This window comes from Nyctereutes procyonoides, unplaced genomic scaffold (assembly GCF_905146905.1).
Source record: "Nyctereutes procyonoides isolate TBG_1078 unplaced genomic scaffold, NYPRO_anot_genome, whole genome shotgun sequence".
NCBI lineage: Eukaryota > Metazoa > Chordata > Mammalia > Carnivora > Canidae > Nyctereutes > Nyctereutes procyonoides.
In genome coordinates, this window is record NW_026575141.1 from 16,555,615 (window position 1) to 16,572,894 (window position 17,280).

Consider the following 17,280-nt stretch of genomic DNA (forward strand, 5'->3'; position numbering starts at 1 on the left):
TTAAGTGTCCTTCAAGAAACTGCTTTAGTATGTCCTGTAAATTTAGAAATGTAGTGCTAAATTAATAGTTAATAACTAATATGCCATAATATAAGACAGTTTCCATTCTATACTTTTTACAATATTCTTTTAAAAGTAAGGGTTATATTAAAATATTTATTATTTCCAACATCAGACTGCTGAACCAACAAAAGTTTTTTAAAGATTTTATTTATTTATTTGGCAGAGAGAGCACAAGCAGGAGGAGTGGAGGCAGAGGGAGAAGGAGAAGTAGGTTCTCCACTGAGCAGGGAGCCTGATGTGGGGGATGCTTTCCTAGGACTCTGGGATGATGACCTGAGCCAAAGGCAGACACTACTAACTGAGTCATCCAGTCACCCCATGAGCCGACAATTTTGTTAATAATTTCTAATGTTACTGCTTTATTAATACCATTCAGAAGGTCAGAGATCTTTTGAATGGTATTAATCATTTGGAATTAATAGAGATTTTCTTTATGATCATAGAGATGGCTGTTTTTATAAACATACTGTGTATACTTGAAAAGAATGCATATTTCCTTTTTGTTGAGCATAGCTAATATAGCTAATATATTTTTAGTAGCTTGAGTTTGGTAATTATATTTTCCAGATATTTTTATAACACTTCTAACATTTTATTTGCTTCACCTATCAGATTCAGAGGCAAGTATGTTAAAATAATCAACTACAGGGATCCCTGGGTGGTGCAGCGGTTTAGCGCCTGCCTTTGGCCCAGGGCGCGATCCTGGAGACCCGGGATCGAATCCCACGTCAGGCTTCGGGTGCATGGAGCCTGCTTCTTCCTCTGCCTATGTCTCTGCCTCTCTCTCTCTCTCTCTCTCTCTCTCTCTCTCTCTGTGACTATCATAAATAAATAAAAATTTTAAAAAAATCATCAACTACAATTGGGGCACCTGGATGGCTCAGTCAGTTAAGCCTTGGACTCTTGATTTCAGTTTGGGTAATGATCTCAGGATCATGATCTGAGGGTCATGAGACTGAGCCCCGTGGCAAGCCCCATGCTCAGTGAGGAGTCTACTTGAGATTCTTTCTCTCTCTCTCCCTGTGTCCTGCCCCCCGCCCTCTAAAATAAATAAATAAATCTTTTTAGAAAATCATCAACTACAATTGATAAGTTACATATTTCTTCCTGAAGTTCTTTTGGTATTGATATGTTTTGAGGCTGTATTTTAGGGTGCATATGAGTATGATAGTTATAATCTTCTGGTTCAATTATTTCTTTTACTAATACATAATTTCCTTTCTGTTCTTTATGGGTTTTTTGTGTTGTTTTTTTTTTTTGTCTTAAATTCTATTTAGTCAGAAATTAAAGACAACCCCACCTTTCTTTGGGTTCATATTTCCCTAGCAAACTCTTCCCATCCATTTTCAACCTTTAGTTTTCTTCTTGTCTTACGTGTATTTCTTGTTGCTTATACACTGTGGGGCTTTATTTTTTTTAATCTGAGATTCTTTGTGTTAAATTGGTGACCACAACCACTGTATTATAGTTAATATTATATTAAGACTATTTCACACATGTTAAGACCCATATTCATGTTTATTTATCCATATTGCTTTCTTAATTATCCCAATCTCTTTCCCCTTTTGTCCCCCAACCAAAAAAAAAAAAAAAAACAAAACAAAACAAAAAACAAAACAAAAAAACAGAAAAGTTTTAGTCTGCTTGCTTGTCCTGTTGATCTTGTCCCCGATCTTGTCAATCTTAACAAGAATTTTAGTTTGGGGCATTTATTAACACAAATTTTATTCGAGGTCTCTTTCCTTAATTAATTAAAAATATATATATTTCTTCAAACATTTCCCCTTCCCGGGGATCCCTGGGTGGCTCAGCGGTTTGGCACCTGCCTTTGGGCCAGGGCGCGATCCTGGAGTCCCGGGATCGGGTCCCACATCGGGCTCCCGGCATGGAGCCTGCTTCTCCCTCCTCCTGTATCTCTGCCTCTCTCTCAATCTCTGTGTCTATCATGAATAAGTAAATAAATAAATCTTAAAAAAAAAAAAAACAACAACAACACAACATTTCCCCTTCCCCATTTATATGTTTTTGGTATCCTTCCGGGTTCCCCTGTTGTCTACACATTGGCACTTCCACCTCTCTTTTCTGTTTTCTGTGTTTTATCTTTTCTGTTTTCTATCTCTTCATTCTTTCTTGCTTCCTCTGGGGGAGGGAGAGTCCTAATCAGATCTTCTTACTTACTAATTCCTTTAAAAGCTGCTTCCATCTTACTAATTGTTATTCATTGCAATTATTGCATGTAGAGTTTTTTTTTTCAGCTATCGTATTTTTTCATAAGCTATTCCCCCAGATTCTTTTGTATTGTTTCTTGTTCCTTTCTGTATTGCTAATAATCTTTATTTATGCCCTTCAATATATGTTTTCTAATTCATTTGGAATTTTTCATCAGCATTTCCTAATCACTCTGGCTTATTATATACTTTCTTTAATTTGTTGGCTCTTCTTTGGAATGGTGTATTTCTGAGATGTCTAGTTGTCTTGATCTATGAGCTCCTGTCTTTGGAGTAATTGGTCTCTAATTACTTGGGGAGTGGCCAAAGCCATGGCTTTGTGGATGCTGGTGGATTTAAGGAGAATGGAGGGAGTGAGTCCCAGGGTAAAGACCAAGTTACCCTGCTGTATCCTGGAATGCTTTCCTGTGCTGCTACTCCAGCAGGAGAACTTATACCTGGCCACTGGTATGTAGCATGGGGACAAGACACTCCCCACCCCACCCCACCCCAGTTATAAGACCCTAGTCTTGTGGTGTTGGAGAAGAAACGAGGGGCAAGAATAACTGCCCAGGGTGGCTGCTTAGTGTTTCCATGAATTCCTTACTCCTTTAGGGCTTTTGTGCCTCCCTGAGAATATTCTGTGGACACTGGGACCAGCAGTGAGGCCTGTTGCTTCAGGTAAGTTCCCAGAGCCCTGAGAAGGTGAAGAGCAGAACACAATGAAGCTCTTTTCTCTGTTCCACTCTTTATTGCCATGGCCTCCAGCTGTTCTCTAGACCCCCTCCTCCCTCCTCAAAATATGCACTCATTCGAGAAACCTAGAGTTTCTCATTTTTGTTTATTAATTTTTTTCTTTTTCCTTTTTCCCCCCTCCTCATTAAATGCTAATTCCTGAAATGCATATGTGCCCTGTTTCTATAGTTTCTCCAAGGTTGATATCTGGAGTTGGGGCCAGCAGCCCTAACTACTTTGCCCTCATGGTTGGCCTTGCAGTTCCTTGAGTCTCTTCCTTCTCCACTCTCTGCCTCTCTTCATCACCTGATGCCTATTTCCATAGATGAATTCATGTTCATGGTCTTTATTGTCCTATCTATGCAGGCCTCCATTCTTGAAAATCAGTGAGTGGAAGTCTTACTACAAAGAGTGCTAAAATCAGCCCTACTGCTTCCCCTTCAGCTCTTCAGCAGGCCTCAAGTTAGGCCTGGGACATCCACTGAGAGTCTCCCAAAGCATGTTTTGTCTCCCAAAGGTCTGTACAAAGACCACATCTGAAATGGAAAAGGTGCAACCAGCACTGTAAAAAAAATAAATAAATAAGTAAATAAATCTTTGGGTAGAAAAAGAAGTCATCACTATAGAAAGAAACTCTAAACTATAGAATGCTGAATTTCATCTAAAGACCACTCATTTTTGAAGGAATCTATGGACCATGAATTAGGTTAATTTTGGACCAAAAAAGATACATGTTGCAAACAGTTTCTATCTTCCCAGTCAACAGGAGACAACCATCTGGTATCCCTTACAATTAAGAGGGCAGAGGTCTTACTTTGAGATACAGGACGGTACAGTAGTAGGTCTAACCAAGCTGGCAATTTAGAGAGCAAAGGCACCAGGTACTCTGGATTCAAATTCTAGCCCTGCCACTTACTACCAATTGTGTGACCATGGTGAATGCATTATTTAACTTCTCTTCCACTTAGTTTTCTCATCACTAAAATTGGGATAAAAACAGATTTCGTTGTTACAAAGAGTAAGTAAACTAGTGTCTGTAAGTCTATTCATATTGACTCTGGTGTTTCAATGATTGGTGTTCCTTTCTTTATTTTTTTTTTCATAAATCATTTTTGTTTTAGGAATGCTCTCCATAACTTTAAGTCTCCATGACAATACCCCTCTTGTGATGACAGCACACAGAAGCTCTAATGCATGGGCACAGAAGGGAAATGCTTGCAGCCCTGAGAGTAACTACCCACCAGGCTGTGCACACATTTCGAGAGTTTGCAGCTGGGTATATGTTCTGGTGCGTAGGACTGGTGCACCAGCCTTGACTAGCCAGTCATGGCAAGGGTAGGTGGGGAGTGATGGAGACAGCTTTCCTGAACTATTCTGAATGTATTTTTCCCCTCCCCTCATTGAGGACATCTCAACTGGTTTTACTGAATTTCTGTTCACCATTTCGCTTGTTGTACTCTGAGATTTTGTTTGGAAGCAGTTTCTCAAATTAAAATAAGAAGTCTCTTAAGTAGAGGAGATGGCAGTGACAAGCAGCGGCACTGCTGGTCAGTCAGCTAAGAGCTAGGGCACACTTAGAGTCTCAGGGGAAGAAGGGTTTCTGGAAAGTAAGAGAGAAAGAAGGCATTGAATTTCCGTAAGTGGAAAATGGACACTGATCAGTGAACTGAGAGCCTGGCTGGTCAATGCTTAAGATAATGGAAAATCTCTGAAATCTCTCAAAGATGCTCACTGATCCAAGTGGAGGAAGGTATGCTATTAGAAAATCTTCCTGACCTGAGTCAGACTGTATTTTAGCTCTTTCAATGCTTCATAGTATTCACAGATAGTAAACAGATGTTAATCCTATGTCCAGAAGAACAAAAATAATCTTAACAATAGTTTTTACTTTTCAAATGTGTTTTTTCCACTTTGCTTGACTCTTACAAGCACTTATAATTCTTTCTTTTTATGTTTCTAGTTATGTACCCCCCCAACTACCCTCTGCACACATGTAAATTATCTATGGATTAATTTGGAAAAATCAATTTTATGTAAGCTTAAGCTAGGAGTGAGGCATCTTGACTCCCCTCTCAAAATAATAAATGGACTTTCCTTCTGAATTTACCTGATTGCTTTTCTAAAAATGGCTTCTGATCTCCCCTTTTCATCTATAATCTTATTTTAAACTCTATAGTGTTAACCTCCCCAATAATCAGTTGCGGGTAATCTAGCCCATGAATTCTAAAACAGAATCACTGTTTTAGACCATGTTCTTAAGAAAATGAGTCCTTGCTAAGTGCTTATGCAGAGATCTTGTTCTAAGAATGTTTCTTATAACTTGAGCTTTCCTACCCAGCACTAATGAGAAGGAAGGTTCACATTCAGCTACCAGTTCCAACCACATGGGTCCTTTGTTTTCCCACTCCAAAGATATCATGGTTATGGTTTTAGGGTAATGATTCACTTCGTAGGTTTTGATTTGTGCCACTGACACAGGAAAGAAGCAGCAATCACTGCCAAGAAACTTTGCCATGATAACTCATAAATATTTGTCGTGGAGCTAAATAAGGTGTATGAAATGTCTGTTGAATCGATGATAATGAATGAAGGAATGAGTGACCAGGTTGGAGCTCCACAACGATAGTGTTTCTGTCATTTCTTTTTCAACACCTTTCCTTCTTTAAGAACCATGATATCTATGCATACTCAAAGGTCTATTTTGGATCATTTTGTAGTAGGGATCAAAGCAGGTGGGTAACTGACCATCTGAGTTCAAGTTGCCCTCTGGAAGAATCAGGTTTATGGTATGATGGAAAACAACTTGTTTTTCAAGATCACAAGGGTAATAATATCTATCCGTATTGCCTCCTGGGACAGAAAGGGAAAGATGTAGCCCTTATGTGTCTTTTCTGAAAAAGTTCTCCAGCTCTCACGAGGACAATAGTTGAATAGTGTGCAGAAACTACAAATTGTTCCTGTTCCCCTTTATTAGCCTATCACAGTTCTCATTTAATCCTCATTTCTTCCATTTCATGCTTTCCAGATCTGAAAATCTTTCCAATAGTGGCCTTTATGCATTCTAATGACATTTAATTAGTCGCCTTTTATCCTGCCTTAGTCTCTCTCCCAAACTATATTAAAAATCAATGATTGTAACAATTCTAATGATCTGATGTGATGTTGGACAGTTCAAGTCTTGTCCAAGAATAATGAAAGAAAAAAAAAGTTAAGAACAATAAAAGGATGTGATACTCCTTGCCCTAGATTTCTTTGCTGTGCTTCCCAAACTTCCACCATAGAGATCAACAGTTGTGTGTGGTTTTTGCATTATGAAGGGCATGAGAACTGTGCTTTGGAGTTTATAGTCTAGTTGAAGATGAAAGATGATCACACTGACAAAGACAATATTCTTGATGTTTTTGCACATGGTTTTCTAACCTATACTTTTGGATTATCTTTCCCCTTCCTGCTACCCAAACTAAATGGGATGTTAGCTGCCCATGGCTGAAGTGAAAAGATGAACATGGAATGAGCAGGAGACGAGATGAATGAATGAAAGATGAGAATATATTTCTTTAGAAAAATATGCACATATACATCTTTTTGCTTTTAACATACTCTGTATTAATTTATACATATACATAGCGTAAGCAGTTCACATCATTTTGGCACTATGTATAATTCTACGGTAAGCTGTGTTGTTCCGTCAGCCCCTACTAAAATAGCACAATAATGTCTAGAATATTTAGCAATATATTATCACATTTGTACTAGAGCTGCCTCAAATACTCTGTTTTCCATGTTTGTAAACGAAAATAGGAACACCACTACATAAACACTGTGATTGGAAAAATACCTTCTTTTCAATTCCTCCCTTACATTCAGTAAAGGAGATGTAAACCACTTTAGTATCCAAAATACATTTTCACTGAAGGAATATAATTTTCTTTGGGTGCACGAAATATGTAACCAGAACAAATCAACTTTTTGTTTTTCTACAACTACATCACCTCTGAAAGGCAGTGGCATCGACATAGATGAGACTTCAGATTTGGAGGGTTTCAATGGATCTCCTCATTTAGCACAAAATCAAATGATGGTAACTCTGATGACTCTTGCAAATTCACAAATGAACTTCAGGTGCCAGTAACGAGAACTGGTTTATTCGGGGATGTTTGAAGATTTTATACTGAGGATGTAAAGAGAGACGTGGTGATATAGTATTGGGTTTTAATAAGAACCTCTACTTTTATTTGAAATGAACTGGGAGATGGTTCAACTTGTAGCAGTTACTTTTCCTCCTCCTGTTTTGCTAATAGCAGCAAACAAGAGGTCAACTACAAACTGATTTCTCATTAGCCCTACTGAATCTTCCTGGAAAAGACTGAGATCTTGTTAAGCTTTGAAGCTGGGTAGAAGGCAGTTAATGGATTTATATGGAGTCTTTTAATTACCAGTCTTAAGCAAATTTATCTTTTACTGCTAGATAGCACCCAAGGGCAAGAGGTAATCTGCTTTATAAACCTTAGAGTGATTTGCTTTATAAATCCTGGAGCTTAAGAAAGTGGAAAACTCTCTTTAAAGAGAATATTCTCTTCTACTAGAAATTATATTTTTGGCAGTTTTGTGAAAAATTTAGTGATGGATTCTTTGTGACCTCCCCTCGTATAAATGTCCGCGACTAGAGCACATTCAGCATGCAGGCCAGTTCTTCACAGCTGATGGGGCCTTTTCAGTGGACAGGACTATCCAAAGCCACACTGAGCACATGATACTAACAAACCAATTAACAAATTGGCCCATCTAATGTTTTGAGCAAATTGACCCTAAATTTCTTTTTTCATTCGAAGACAAAATTTCATTCCTGTCAAAGCCACTTGGTCTTGCAGAGGTCATATAATTTGTGTGGTTTACATTGTGTGGATGGTAAAACATCTGAGTAATATCGGAATTGATTGAAATAAAAAAATTAAAAATCAGATCCATAGCCAAATACAGAAATATTCTAATTCAAAGTCTAGAGTTAAAAAGAAAGATAGTGACCGTGATTTTAATTTTTCAAAGTTATAAATGGCTCAAGATTAACAAGGAGCACCCTGTTTCTGAACTAGGTCAATTTAATTGTGTTTTTCTTGGATACTTTGCTTGCATTACTATGACATCTGCATCTCAGTCCCGGATGAAAGATGGAGTTCACAAGGGATGCAGTGGGAGACCCCATTCCTAGACTGTCTCCCACAGCAATAGTACCAAGGATAACTTTCTCCAGGTTTACTATGGACAAATTCACTTAATAATTCTTCACAAATGATATGCTCAGCTCCTGGGAGGATGGGGATCACTTTAAACGCATGGTCGGTCTGTCTCCCAGGAAATGAAGGCTCAGTGATCACGATGCTGCATTAGCTTCACATTCAAGCGGATGACTCTTGCTCGATGATTTCCAGAGCGATGACCTCGGCACCTTCCTCGCCCAGGTTGTTGGCGGCTTCGTTCCTCGGCTCCTGATGGCAGATGTAAACCGGGACGTCCCCGGCCTCGGCGGCGGCGGCGGCGGCACTGGCCGCGGAGCGCCGGGGGTTCGGCCGCCCCCAGCGCTGGTCCCACTGGGTTTTAAACTGGGCCCACTGACGTTTCACAGTGGTTTGGACCTGGAAGAGAAAAGGGAGCCTTGTTTTGGCATCAGTGTCAGAAACGACCCAAGCCAAGCTTATGGACGTAGTGCTTGGGGCTTATCCGAGGTTGAAAGAGGTCGAGTCGCAATTCCGAGCCAAAGGACCTCGCAGTACATCCGCTCCGGTGGCAGAACGTACCATTTTGGGAGAATTGGCAAATCGGAGAAACGAGATGCTTGCCTCAGCCACCACTGGCAAGGGCGTTTCCTCCTTTGAGTAAAAGTCTCTTCATTACCTCTTTATGTCCAATTAATGAAATGTGACTTGGTTTTAGACCCAAATATGGTCTACATGTCATATCAGAGGAAAAGATTTTGAAAAAAGTTTTTGATCGGCTACCATCTCCAACAAGGCAGAAGCTTTCATCTAAACCTACACATTACTGGTCATGAAAAAAAAAAAAAGTAACCCAAAGCACAGCCCCGGGTCTTGAGATCAGGGCATCGTACTGCTGATTTTCCTTTCTTCAACTAGGCTTGAGGTGGGGGTGTGCCAGATAGAACTCTGGTTAATGGAGTGCCATGCTTTTAGGAATAAAATTTCCATCCTTTCCTATGGAAAAACTTCTAATATGTAAACAAACTTACCAGAACTGCTTTCTAAATACGATAAACTCTCTATTGAACACAGGAGAAGGAGAAGATGCTAATGCTGGGAAGCTCTAAATACGAAAACGGCAATGACCACAGTGGAGGAGAACCTGTACAGACAGTAATGCTGCTTGTCTAGCTCTGCTTTCTTCAGAACTGAATTCAATTTAGTTGTTAAGTTCATCTTCCCTGCCGTCTCCTAACTTCTTGCTTTTCTCTATAGCTGAACAAGACTAAAATAATTAGTATTGCTACAATATCTGCTCTACGTGTCTGAGTTTCTGTTGCTCAGTGCATGAGACAAACTGTTATGTAAAATCTTTGCATCAGTTTATTAATACATCTTCAGCTATTTTGCTACCAAACTTGAATATAAGATCCATCCATTAAGGGGGGCATAGGAGGGGGAATTGGGAAACAGTAGGACATGAGATAAAGCATGTAACACGTTGACTGTGAAGAGCCATGTTTGCATGAATGGAAAAGAAGGTATAAATGATAGCACAGCCTATTAATGTTATAAAGCAATAAGCATGATAGCAGACTGAATAATTTCTCTGGCAAATACATTTTCTGTGTATCATAGCAGAACAATTTTTCCAAATGACTATTAGTATTTGTCATATCATTTTAAATATTTTACTCAGAAAAAGGCAAAAGAGTCAAATGATTCACTGAAGACAAGAGGGTATGAAACTTGTAACTGGAGAGGTTCCTCTTCATACAGCAGAGGAGCTGTCAAGTTCAAGATGGCAAGGGGCAATCAGAGGAATTTGGTAATCTGATAATTTGGAATACTGGTAAGCTGACCATTTGGAATTACTGTGGCAACAGACTCTTGTTTTGTGTTTTTGGTTTTTTTGGAGGTGATGAGTGCATGAGTGCAGAGCAGTATCCATCTGATTTTATTTCAGGGAGACAAAGACCAATACTTTAAGTGCTATGGTCAAGCCATGTGTCATGCAGCTGAACCTTGCATTGACAAAAGATGTACAGAGGACCACGGATGGCATGAAAAGCTGTAGCTGTAGCTGGTATTTTATTGAGGGCTTACCATGTGCCATTTTCCAAGCTCTTGATTAGTATGAACTTATATAATCCTTACAATAGCCCTCTGAGAAGGCACTACTACTGTTTCCTTCACTTTACAAAGAGGGGCAAAGGTTATGCAATGTGTCCAGGGTCTGACAATTGGAAATGTGGTGGGACCACAAGGCCAGGTGAAGCCCATGACTCTTGACCATGCCGCTTGGCCACAGCATACACTGTAGAGAGCTCATCATTAAGTTTAGAACTAAATTGAGAAATGATTTGTTTCTTGTGGTCATTGCATAGGCATTAAGTGTTTACACATATGCTCCAAAGACCGTGCTGTTTGCGGTTGAGTCCCAGTTTGTTTGCTACATGTTTTTCCCCCCCTTTTTCTTTCTTAGACTTTTCTCCTTTGTAAAAAGGAGATGATGACACTAATTCAGAGTTATGAGTAAGATTTACTGAGGTTATTTAAATCACCTAGTATGCTATGCTGGTGCATCCCTACTTTTTCTGTGATTCTCTCACCATGCTGACTCCCTTCCAAGGATCTTCCAGTCAAGGTGGCTGGATTTGAGAGAGTCAAGTATCTCCCTTATGATAATCCAGAACCTGTAGGCTCCTATCTGGTCTAGTTCTTATTAGGGCTATTTACTGGTTGGAAATTGATTCATGGAAGTGTTTCCCTCCTATGGTTTTCTAAGCACATTAGTAGAAGAGGTACAAATAGAAGCTGTAATACAGCTAGAGAGGACAGGATGGATTGGAGGAATGGAAGAGGCAGAAATGAGGAAGAATGAAACAGTAAAAAAGAAAAGCAATTAGGACAGTTTATCTACACTAGGTGCTGAATAACTGAGCATTGACTAATTTGTTAACCCTCTGAGACATTTCTGTCTAGAGATCAAGATACAAAGAGAAGACAAAGTCTGAAAGATTAGGCCCATTTATTCTCTCTACTTGAAACACTGTGCTCCTTTACACACAGTGGCTTCCTGGACTCAGCTATTGCTGTTCAAAACAGTAGTCGGGTGACATACTCCAAATGGGCTGAACTTGATCTGGGTTATTCTCTTCAGAAGGAGTTTAGTCCACACCCAAAAGTGACCTGAAATCTTGGTTTGATGGTTTTGTCCTTGAGCTACTTACCAAAAATGCCTCCATTTCAGCCACTAGGCCAGGCACACATAGAAGGGATTTGGGTCCTGTAAGAGCACTTAGACACTAGGCACAGAGCTGCTGTCAGTGGCGGGAGTGGAAGATTCCCATAATCCTACTGCTTTTGCCTGAGTCGGCCAATCCTCTGCCAAAGTGGTTTTAAGCCACTTATTGCCTTGACCTGAATTCTCCAAAAATTAACAAGCTGCTGGTCTCTCTCCACCAGCTATATTGTTTCTTTCCATCAGGCTCCTCTGCTCACACTGCTCCCCCTGACCGAAATGCCCCTCTCTCACCCTTCACTGTGGCCAAAACTTGTTTTTCAGGACTCAACTCTGTTTCCCCAGGAATCTTTTCTTGACCCCCTGATCCAGAGTCAGGAGTCTCTTTTCTGTGCACTTGTTGCAGTTATGTATGCTCATTATTGCTCTTATTACATTGAAATCCTTAAAAGCAGGATGTCTTGTTCTTTTTATATTCCCAGAACATGTCATGCTGTTTGGCATATAGCAGTTAGTTATTCAACAAATACTTGTTGACTGATTGTCAACATCCATTCTAGAATGAATTCATAGCTCTTTCAGCCAAGAAAGTGATCACTAATGACCAAAATTAGTGCATTGGTATCCAGTGGTCCTAGGGTGGGGAACTGAAAGCATCTAGAACAAACCTAATGGAGAAATTGAAATTTTCTTTCATGCAAACAGGAAACACTGGGTTTTGATATGAGACCTAGAATCACTGTTTTTTGAGAACCTGAATTCCTTCCTGAGGTGAAGTGTAAGCCATTGGATGTTAGATCATCTACAACTGTTACTAGGTCTTCTCTTATGCCATGGTAAGTGTTTTGGGGAACTGCTCTTGAACTCCAATGAGTTGCTACTTTTGGAAGGGATCAGAAGCAGGCACTTGTTACATTGTACGGGCAACCAGCTGGATAGGAAAGGAAGACTGTCAGTGGGTAACATCATACCACCTTTCTGTTAATTTTCCACCAATAGGATCATTTCACCAGGTCTCATTCGATGCCAGGAAAGAAAGGACTGAACTTTGGGTCAAGGAACTCACTCTGCCCACATTAGCCTTGTAATCTTGGGTAGGACTGTTAACCTCTCTGATATTCCTTTCTTTAATACAACTCTTCTACCTCACTTTCTGTTTGAAGGATTAAATTGTGACAATATATATCAAAGTGGCATCTAAGTTTTAAAGTACCATACAGGGAGGCTACTGTTATTATTGCTATTATTGTACTGTTATTATGACAGGATGTTGACCTCAAGTCTTCAGACTAAAATGAAACTCTTCTGTCATGTTCTTTTTTTTGGGGGGGGGTGCTAAGAAAATAAAAAGACCTCGCAATGACACACATAGTTACTGATCTCATACATTCCAAACTAGGTCTCCAAAGAGTGCTCTATGGCTCAAGCTTGCTACTTCCTGGATTTCCTTTGGATTTCCGTACAAGATATTTTTCTGTCGGGACTACCCAAGAGATGGCATGGTTTTATTTGGGTTGTATTGTCTATTAAATGTAGGTCTTTAAATGCTTTAAATACCAGGTTTATAATCTAGGAACCATAAAATGCCCAGTTGAGGAATTAGGAAATATACTGCTTCAGCATATTTTTGGAAAAGTGATATCTCCACACAAAGGGAATTGATAGTTTCTGTGGATTCAGCATCTCTCAAATACCAACACTGTCTTTATAGATAAAATTTACACAGATATTTAGAAGTATCCAAAGTACACAGTATAAGTTTAGAGTGACTTTGTAAAAGTGTCCAGCAGACCAAAAAAACAAAAAACAAAAAACAAAACAAAGCAGTCTTTGTTTTTCTTCACCTGTTCTTTCAAAATAATCCCCATTGGAGTATCTATGCATATTAATGAAGTACCTTGCCCAGCAGGAGGCCAAAGGATTTGAGGCCTATTTTATGTTTTTAATATTATTATTACAGAAATGTTCATAGTTATATAATTGCATTCCTGAATTATAATCTATTCTTTTGTGTGGAGATGGCAATCTGCGTCAATTTGTAAACCACACATATAAGAATAGGCCCTTAGAGGATGTAAAAGACACTTGAATAATTATAGTTTAATAGGGCAATTATCTCCTACAATACCACAGGTTGAGCTTGATGCTGCTTTGATCACAAGAATAAGGGCAATGAATCTGTTTGAAAACAAACAAACAAGCAAACAAACAAACCAGGAAGACTTTTCATTGCTCTTGAAAAGCATCAGAAATGTTAGGAGTTTCCAATGTGATAAATATAACATACAAAGTTTTGAATTATATAGATTCATCACTCATTATAAAAGCAATTAACACAGATCACTTTATATTTTCCCTAATTATATCAATTTATTTATTGCCAACTTTAAAAATAGAGCCCTGGTCTGATGGTTTGAAGACATAATTTACACCTGGCTGTCTTATTAACCATCTATATAAGGTTGATATATTTGGGCCTCAGTTTATACATTTGTGTAAAAGAAAATCAGACCGGAATCTCCATGGTTAGACTTGAATGCTTTTATCTTTGGCCTTTGTTTTCCTGAAGTTCAGTACAAGCACCAGCAGTACAGCTGAATGGAAGGTGGGATTTATCTCCAGGAGTTTTGACTAAACACATACCAAGATTTTCAGATCTACTCCCTCATACCTTCACTTGCTGATGCCATAACTCAACAGACCTGCTGCAATCTAAATGTAAGATGAAAAATTATGAGTTTTAAAAACACTAGGAAGTATGCTTTAAATGCTTTTATATGATTTTTTGAAACTGGATCCCTATTAGATACTGAAGGGGATACTTCTGAATATTATTTATAAAGTTGTTACTGATATGTTTTTCACCCTTTTGGAGCATTGTCCTTACTGGTCTTTATCTTACAGAGTTTACATGCTCTACAGTTGGAGGTAATTGGGTACTTCATGATTGTAAGATCAAGACTTTCTTTTTTTTTTTTTTAAACTTTTTTTTTTTAATTTTTATTTATTTATGATAGGCACACAGTGAGAGAGAGAGAGGCAGAAACACAGGCAGAGGGAGAAGCAGGCCCCATGCACCGGGAGCCCGACATGGGATTCGATCCTGGGTCTACAGGATCGCGCCCTAGGCCAAAGGCAGGCGCCAAACCGCTGCGCCACCCAGGGATCCCGATCAAGACTTTCTAATTCCCTTTTACTATCTACTCTCCTGTGTTTGTAGAAGCTTTCCTGTTCTAGAAGACAACAATTGATAAATACCATCTACAATAAGGTTAATATTTTTGAAAATATTTATTGTATTTCCTAAATAAAATTCCCCCTCAACTCCCTCATTCATTAAGTCAAGGTCATTCATTGCTTGAAGAACAAATTAGATTTTGTCTAGAGTAGGTTCTCAAAGTGTGTTCTCTGATCAGCAGCAGCATCATCAGCTGGAAACCTCTTAGAAATCCAAATTTTCAGGCCCCATCCCTGTCCTACTGAATAGGAAACTCTTCTGGTAGGGGCCAAGCACTCTTGTTTTAACAAACTTTCCAGGTGATCCTGAGAAGCACCTAAGTTTGAGAATATAGGTGTAGAACAAATTATTGCTTAGCTTTAAGCCTCAAAGCTGACATTCTTGACCCTCTAGAAAAACAACAGCTGCAAAAACCAGGTTTTATTGAATAAGAGAAAGAATTTCTTAATAGAAAAGCTTATCTTTGCATATGAAGTGAAAACCATACTACTCTGAAAATAGGATTTTACTAAAAGCTATAGTATAGAGAACATGCAGGATATGGCATAAGGAGAGTCCCCTGCAAAGAGGAAGAAGTAGTGAGTACAAAGTCCTTCCAAACCTAAGAGGAAGAGAAGAGAGATATAGAGACCAGTGACCTTGCATCTCCCCTTCATGGTGGAAATACCTGGGGAAGTGGAGAGAAGAAAGAAGGCAGTAGTAATAGAAACACCTCAGTATAGCAAGTCTTTTTTGATTCAGAGAGTACAGGTCTAGAAATTGATAAGCCATACAAAGAAGTCACACATTTGGCTTGGAATCATAACCAACTTGGTGCCCGAGCGGTGGAATGGGAATGGCTATGACATGGGTTAAAGAGAAATTCACAGTGTGAGGAAAGGAGGCTGACTCCCAGGCTCCTTGGGTGGCTTGGAAGAGAGAACAGGTGCATAGCATTAGCTATCTAGACATAGGGTGGGACACCTGGGTGGCTCAGCAGTTAAAACATCTGCCTTCAGCCCAGGGCATGATCCTGGAGTCCTGGAATTGAGTCCTGGGATCAGGCTCCCTACAGGGAGCCTGCTTCTCCCTCTGCCTCTGTCTCTGTCTCTCTCTCTGTTTTTCACGGATAAATAAATAAAATCTTTAAAAAAAAAAAAAAAGGATAGGGCCGGGGTCGGGATCTCTGGGTGGCTCAGTGGTTTAGTGCCTGTCTTTGGCCTGGGGTTTGATCTTGGAGTCCCAGGATCGAGTCCCACGTCGGGCTCCCTGCATGGAGCCTGCTTATCCCTCTGCCTGTGTCTCTGCCTCTCTCTCTCTGTTTCTCTCGTGAATGAATAAATAAAATCTTTTTTTTTTTTTAAAGGATAGGGCAGGGGCCTGGTCAAGGAGGCTACACAGTAAAAGGATCTCTGGGGTCCTCAGAAGAGAGGGGAGCCACCTTGGGATCCCAAAGGGGCTACCAGCCGCACATCTGGACAAAGGCTTTGGAACTAAATATTTTCTAGAAAGAGACTGCTGTCTCTTAGAATCTGGTGGGATGGGCTCTTTAAAGCAAGATAAGTTACAATGAAGAAAAATAGTTGTAGTTTCCATACACTCCAATCTGTTACTGTTAACTTGAGATCCTTCTGATCATGCTCCTTTGGTCTACAAATGATTTTATCTTATCCACAATGCACGGACAATAGCAGGAAACATGAAACAGGGAGAACATGCACGGTGTTGTCGGTGCTCGCTCAAGTTTTAAGCTGCGGCTTGGAAACACTCGGCATCTTTCTAGCTGTCACCACCTTTTTGAAGTCCTTTAGATACTTAATAATTTACTGAAAGGCTTCCAGTGTTCATACTCTTGGAAGATTTGTAGGAACTATGTGATCCCTAAACATCCTCTCATTGTGGCTTCCTGGTTCCTTCTGCTGTAATTCTCCAAATTTCTTCCCTGCTTCTAGTCTATCTGTCCACTATGTGACCCATTTCCACAATAGGAATCACTGAAAACAAACAGATAAAAAATAAAAATGAAAACTTCATCTTCCCTGTCTGACATCGCGGCCTCCTAGATCTCTGCTAAAACTCAGTGTGCTGCTGGGCACAGCCCAGTCACAGCTCTGCGGCAGCTGCAGCTGCAGGAACCTCCTGCAGGTGCGAGTGCCCTGCTGGCTTACGGGGTAAGCCAGGGACTCACAGGAGACCCAGCAGAGAGCCACATGCCTCAAATGCATGGGGCTGTGATGTGACATTTGGCACAGTATGCAATTTCTAGCTTATTAGAAATGTCACACTTGTAGCCTCCCCCCGTAACAGAATCTTAATTAAAATGGAAATGGTTTCTTTACTTCGAAAAGCAGAGATAACATACTCAAATGAACTCGGAACATTCAATTGTTAGGAGTACTTCCTGGCTTGCGTTCTGTGCCTGACACTTCAAAGACAGCCTCGTGGTTAAAACACAGTAAGTGCTGAGGTATTTTTGCAAATGCATGCGGTCCTCCCATGTTTTCAAGGTATGCCCCTCCTGAAACTGATTTTTATATTAGCCCTATAATAGATATTGCTTTAGGTGGAAACATCTATTCGTGTGGCACCTGAAACAACCCAAAAGAGAGAGATACATGT

The 17,280-nt window shown here is 39.8% G+C and overlaps 1 protein-coding gene across 1 annotated transcript in view; it reads right to left on the reverse strand.

The window, feature by feature from the left end:
- Window positions 1–8,401: 8,401 nt before the first annotated feature.
- The window catches only part of CALCR (calcitonin receptor), a 58,760-nt gene continuing 49,881 nt past the window's right edge, over window positions 8,402–17,280 (reverse strand). The window contains exon 12 of the mRNA XM_055307252.1: window positions 8,402–8,638. Within this exon, the coding sequence (XP_055163227.1) occupies window positions 8,402–8,638 (237 nt within the window). The remainder of the gene's footprint in view (window positions 8,639–17,280) is intronic.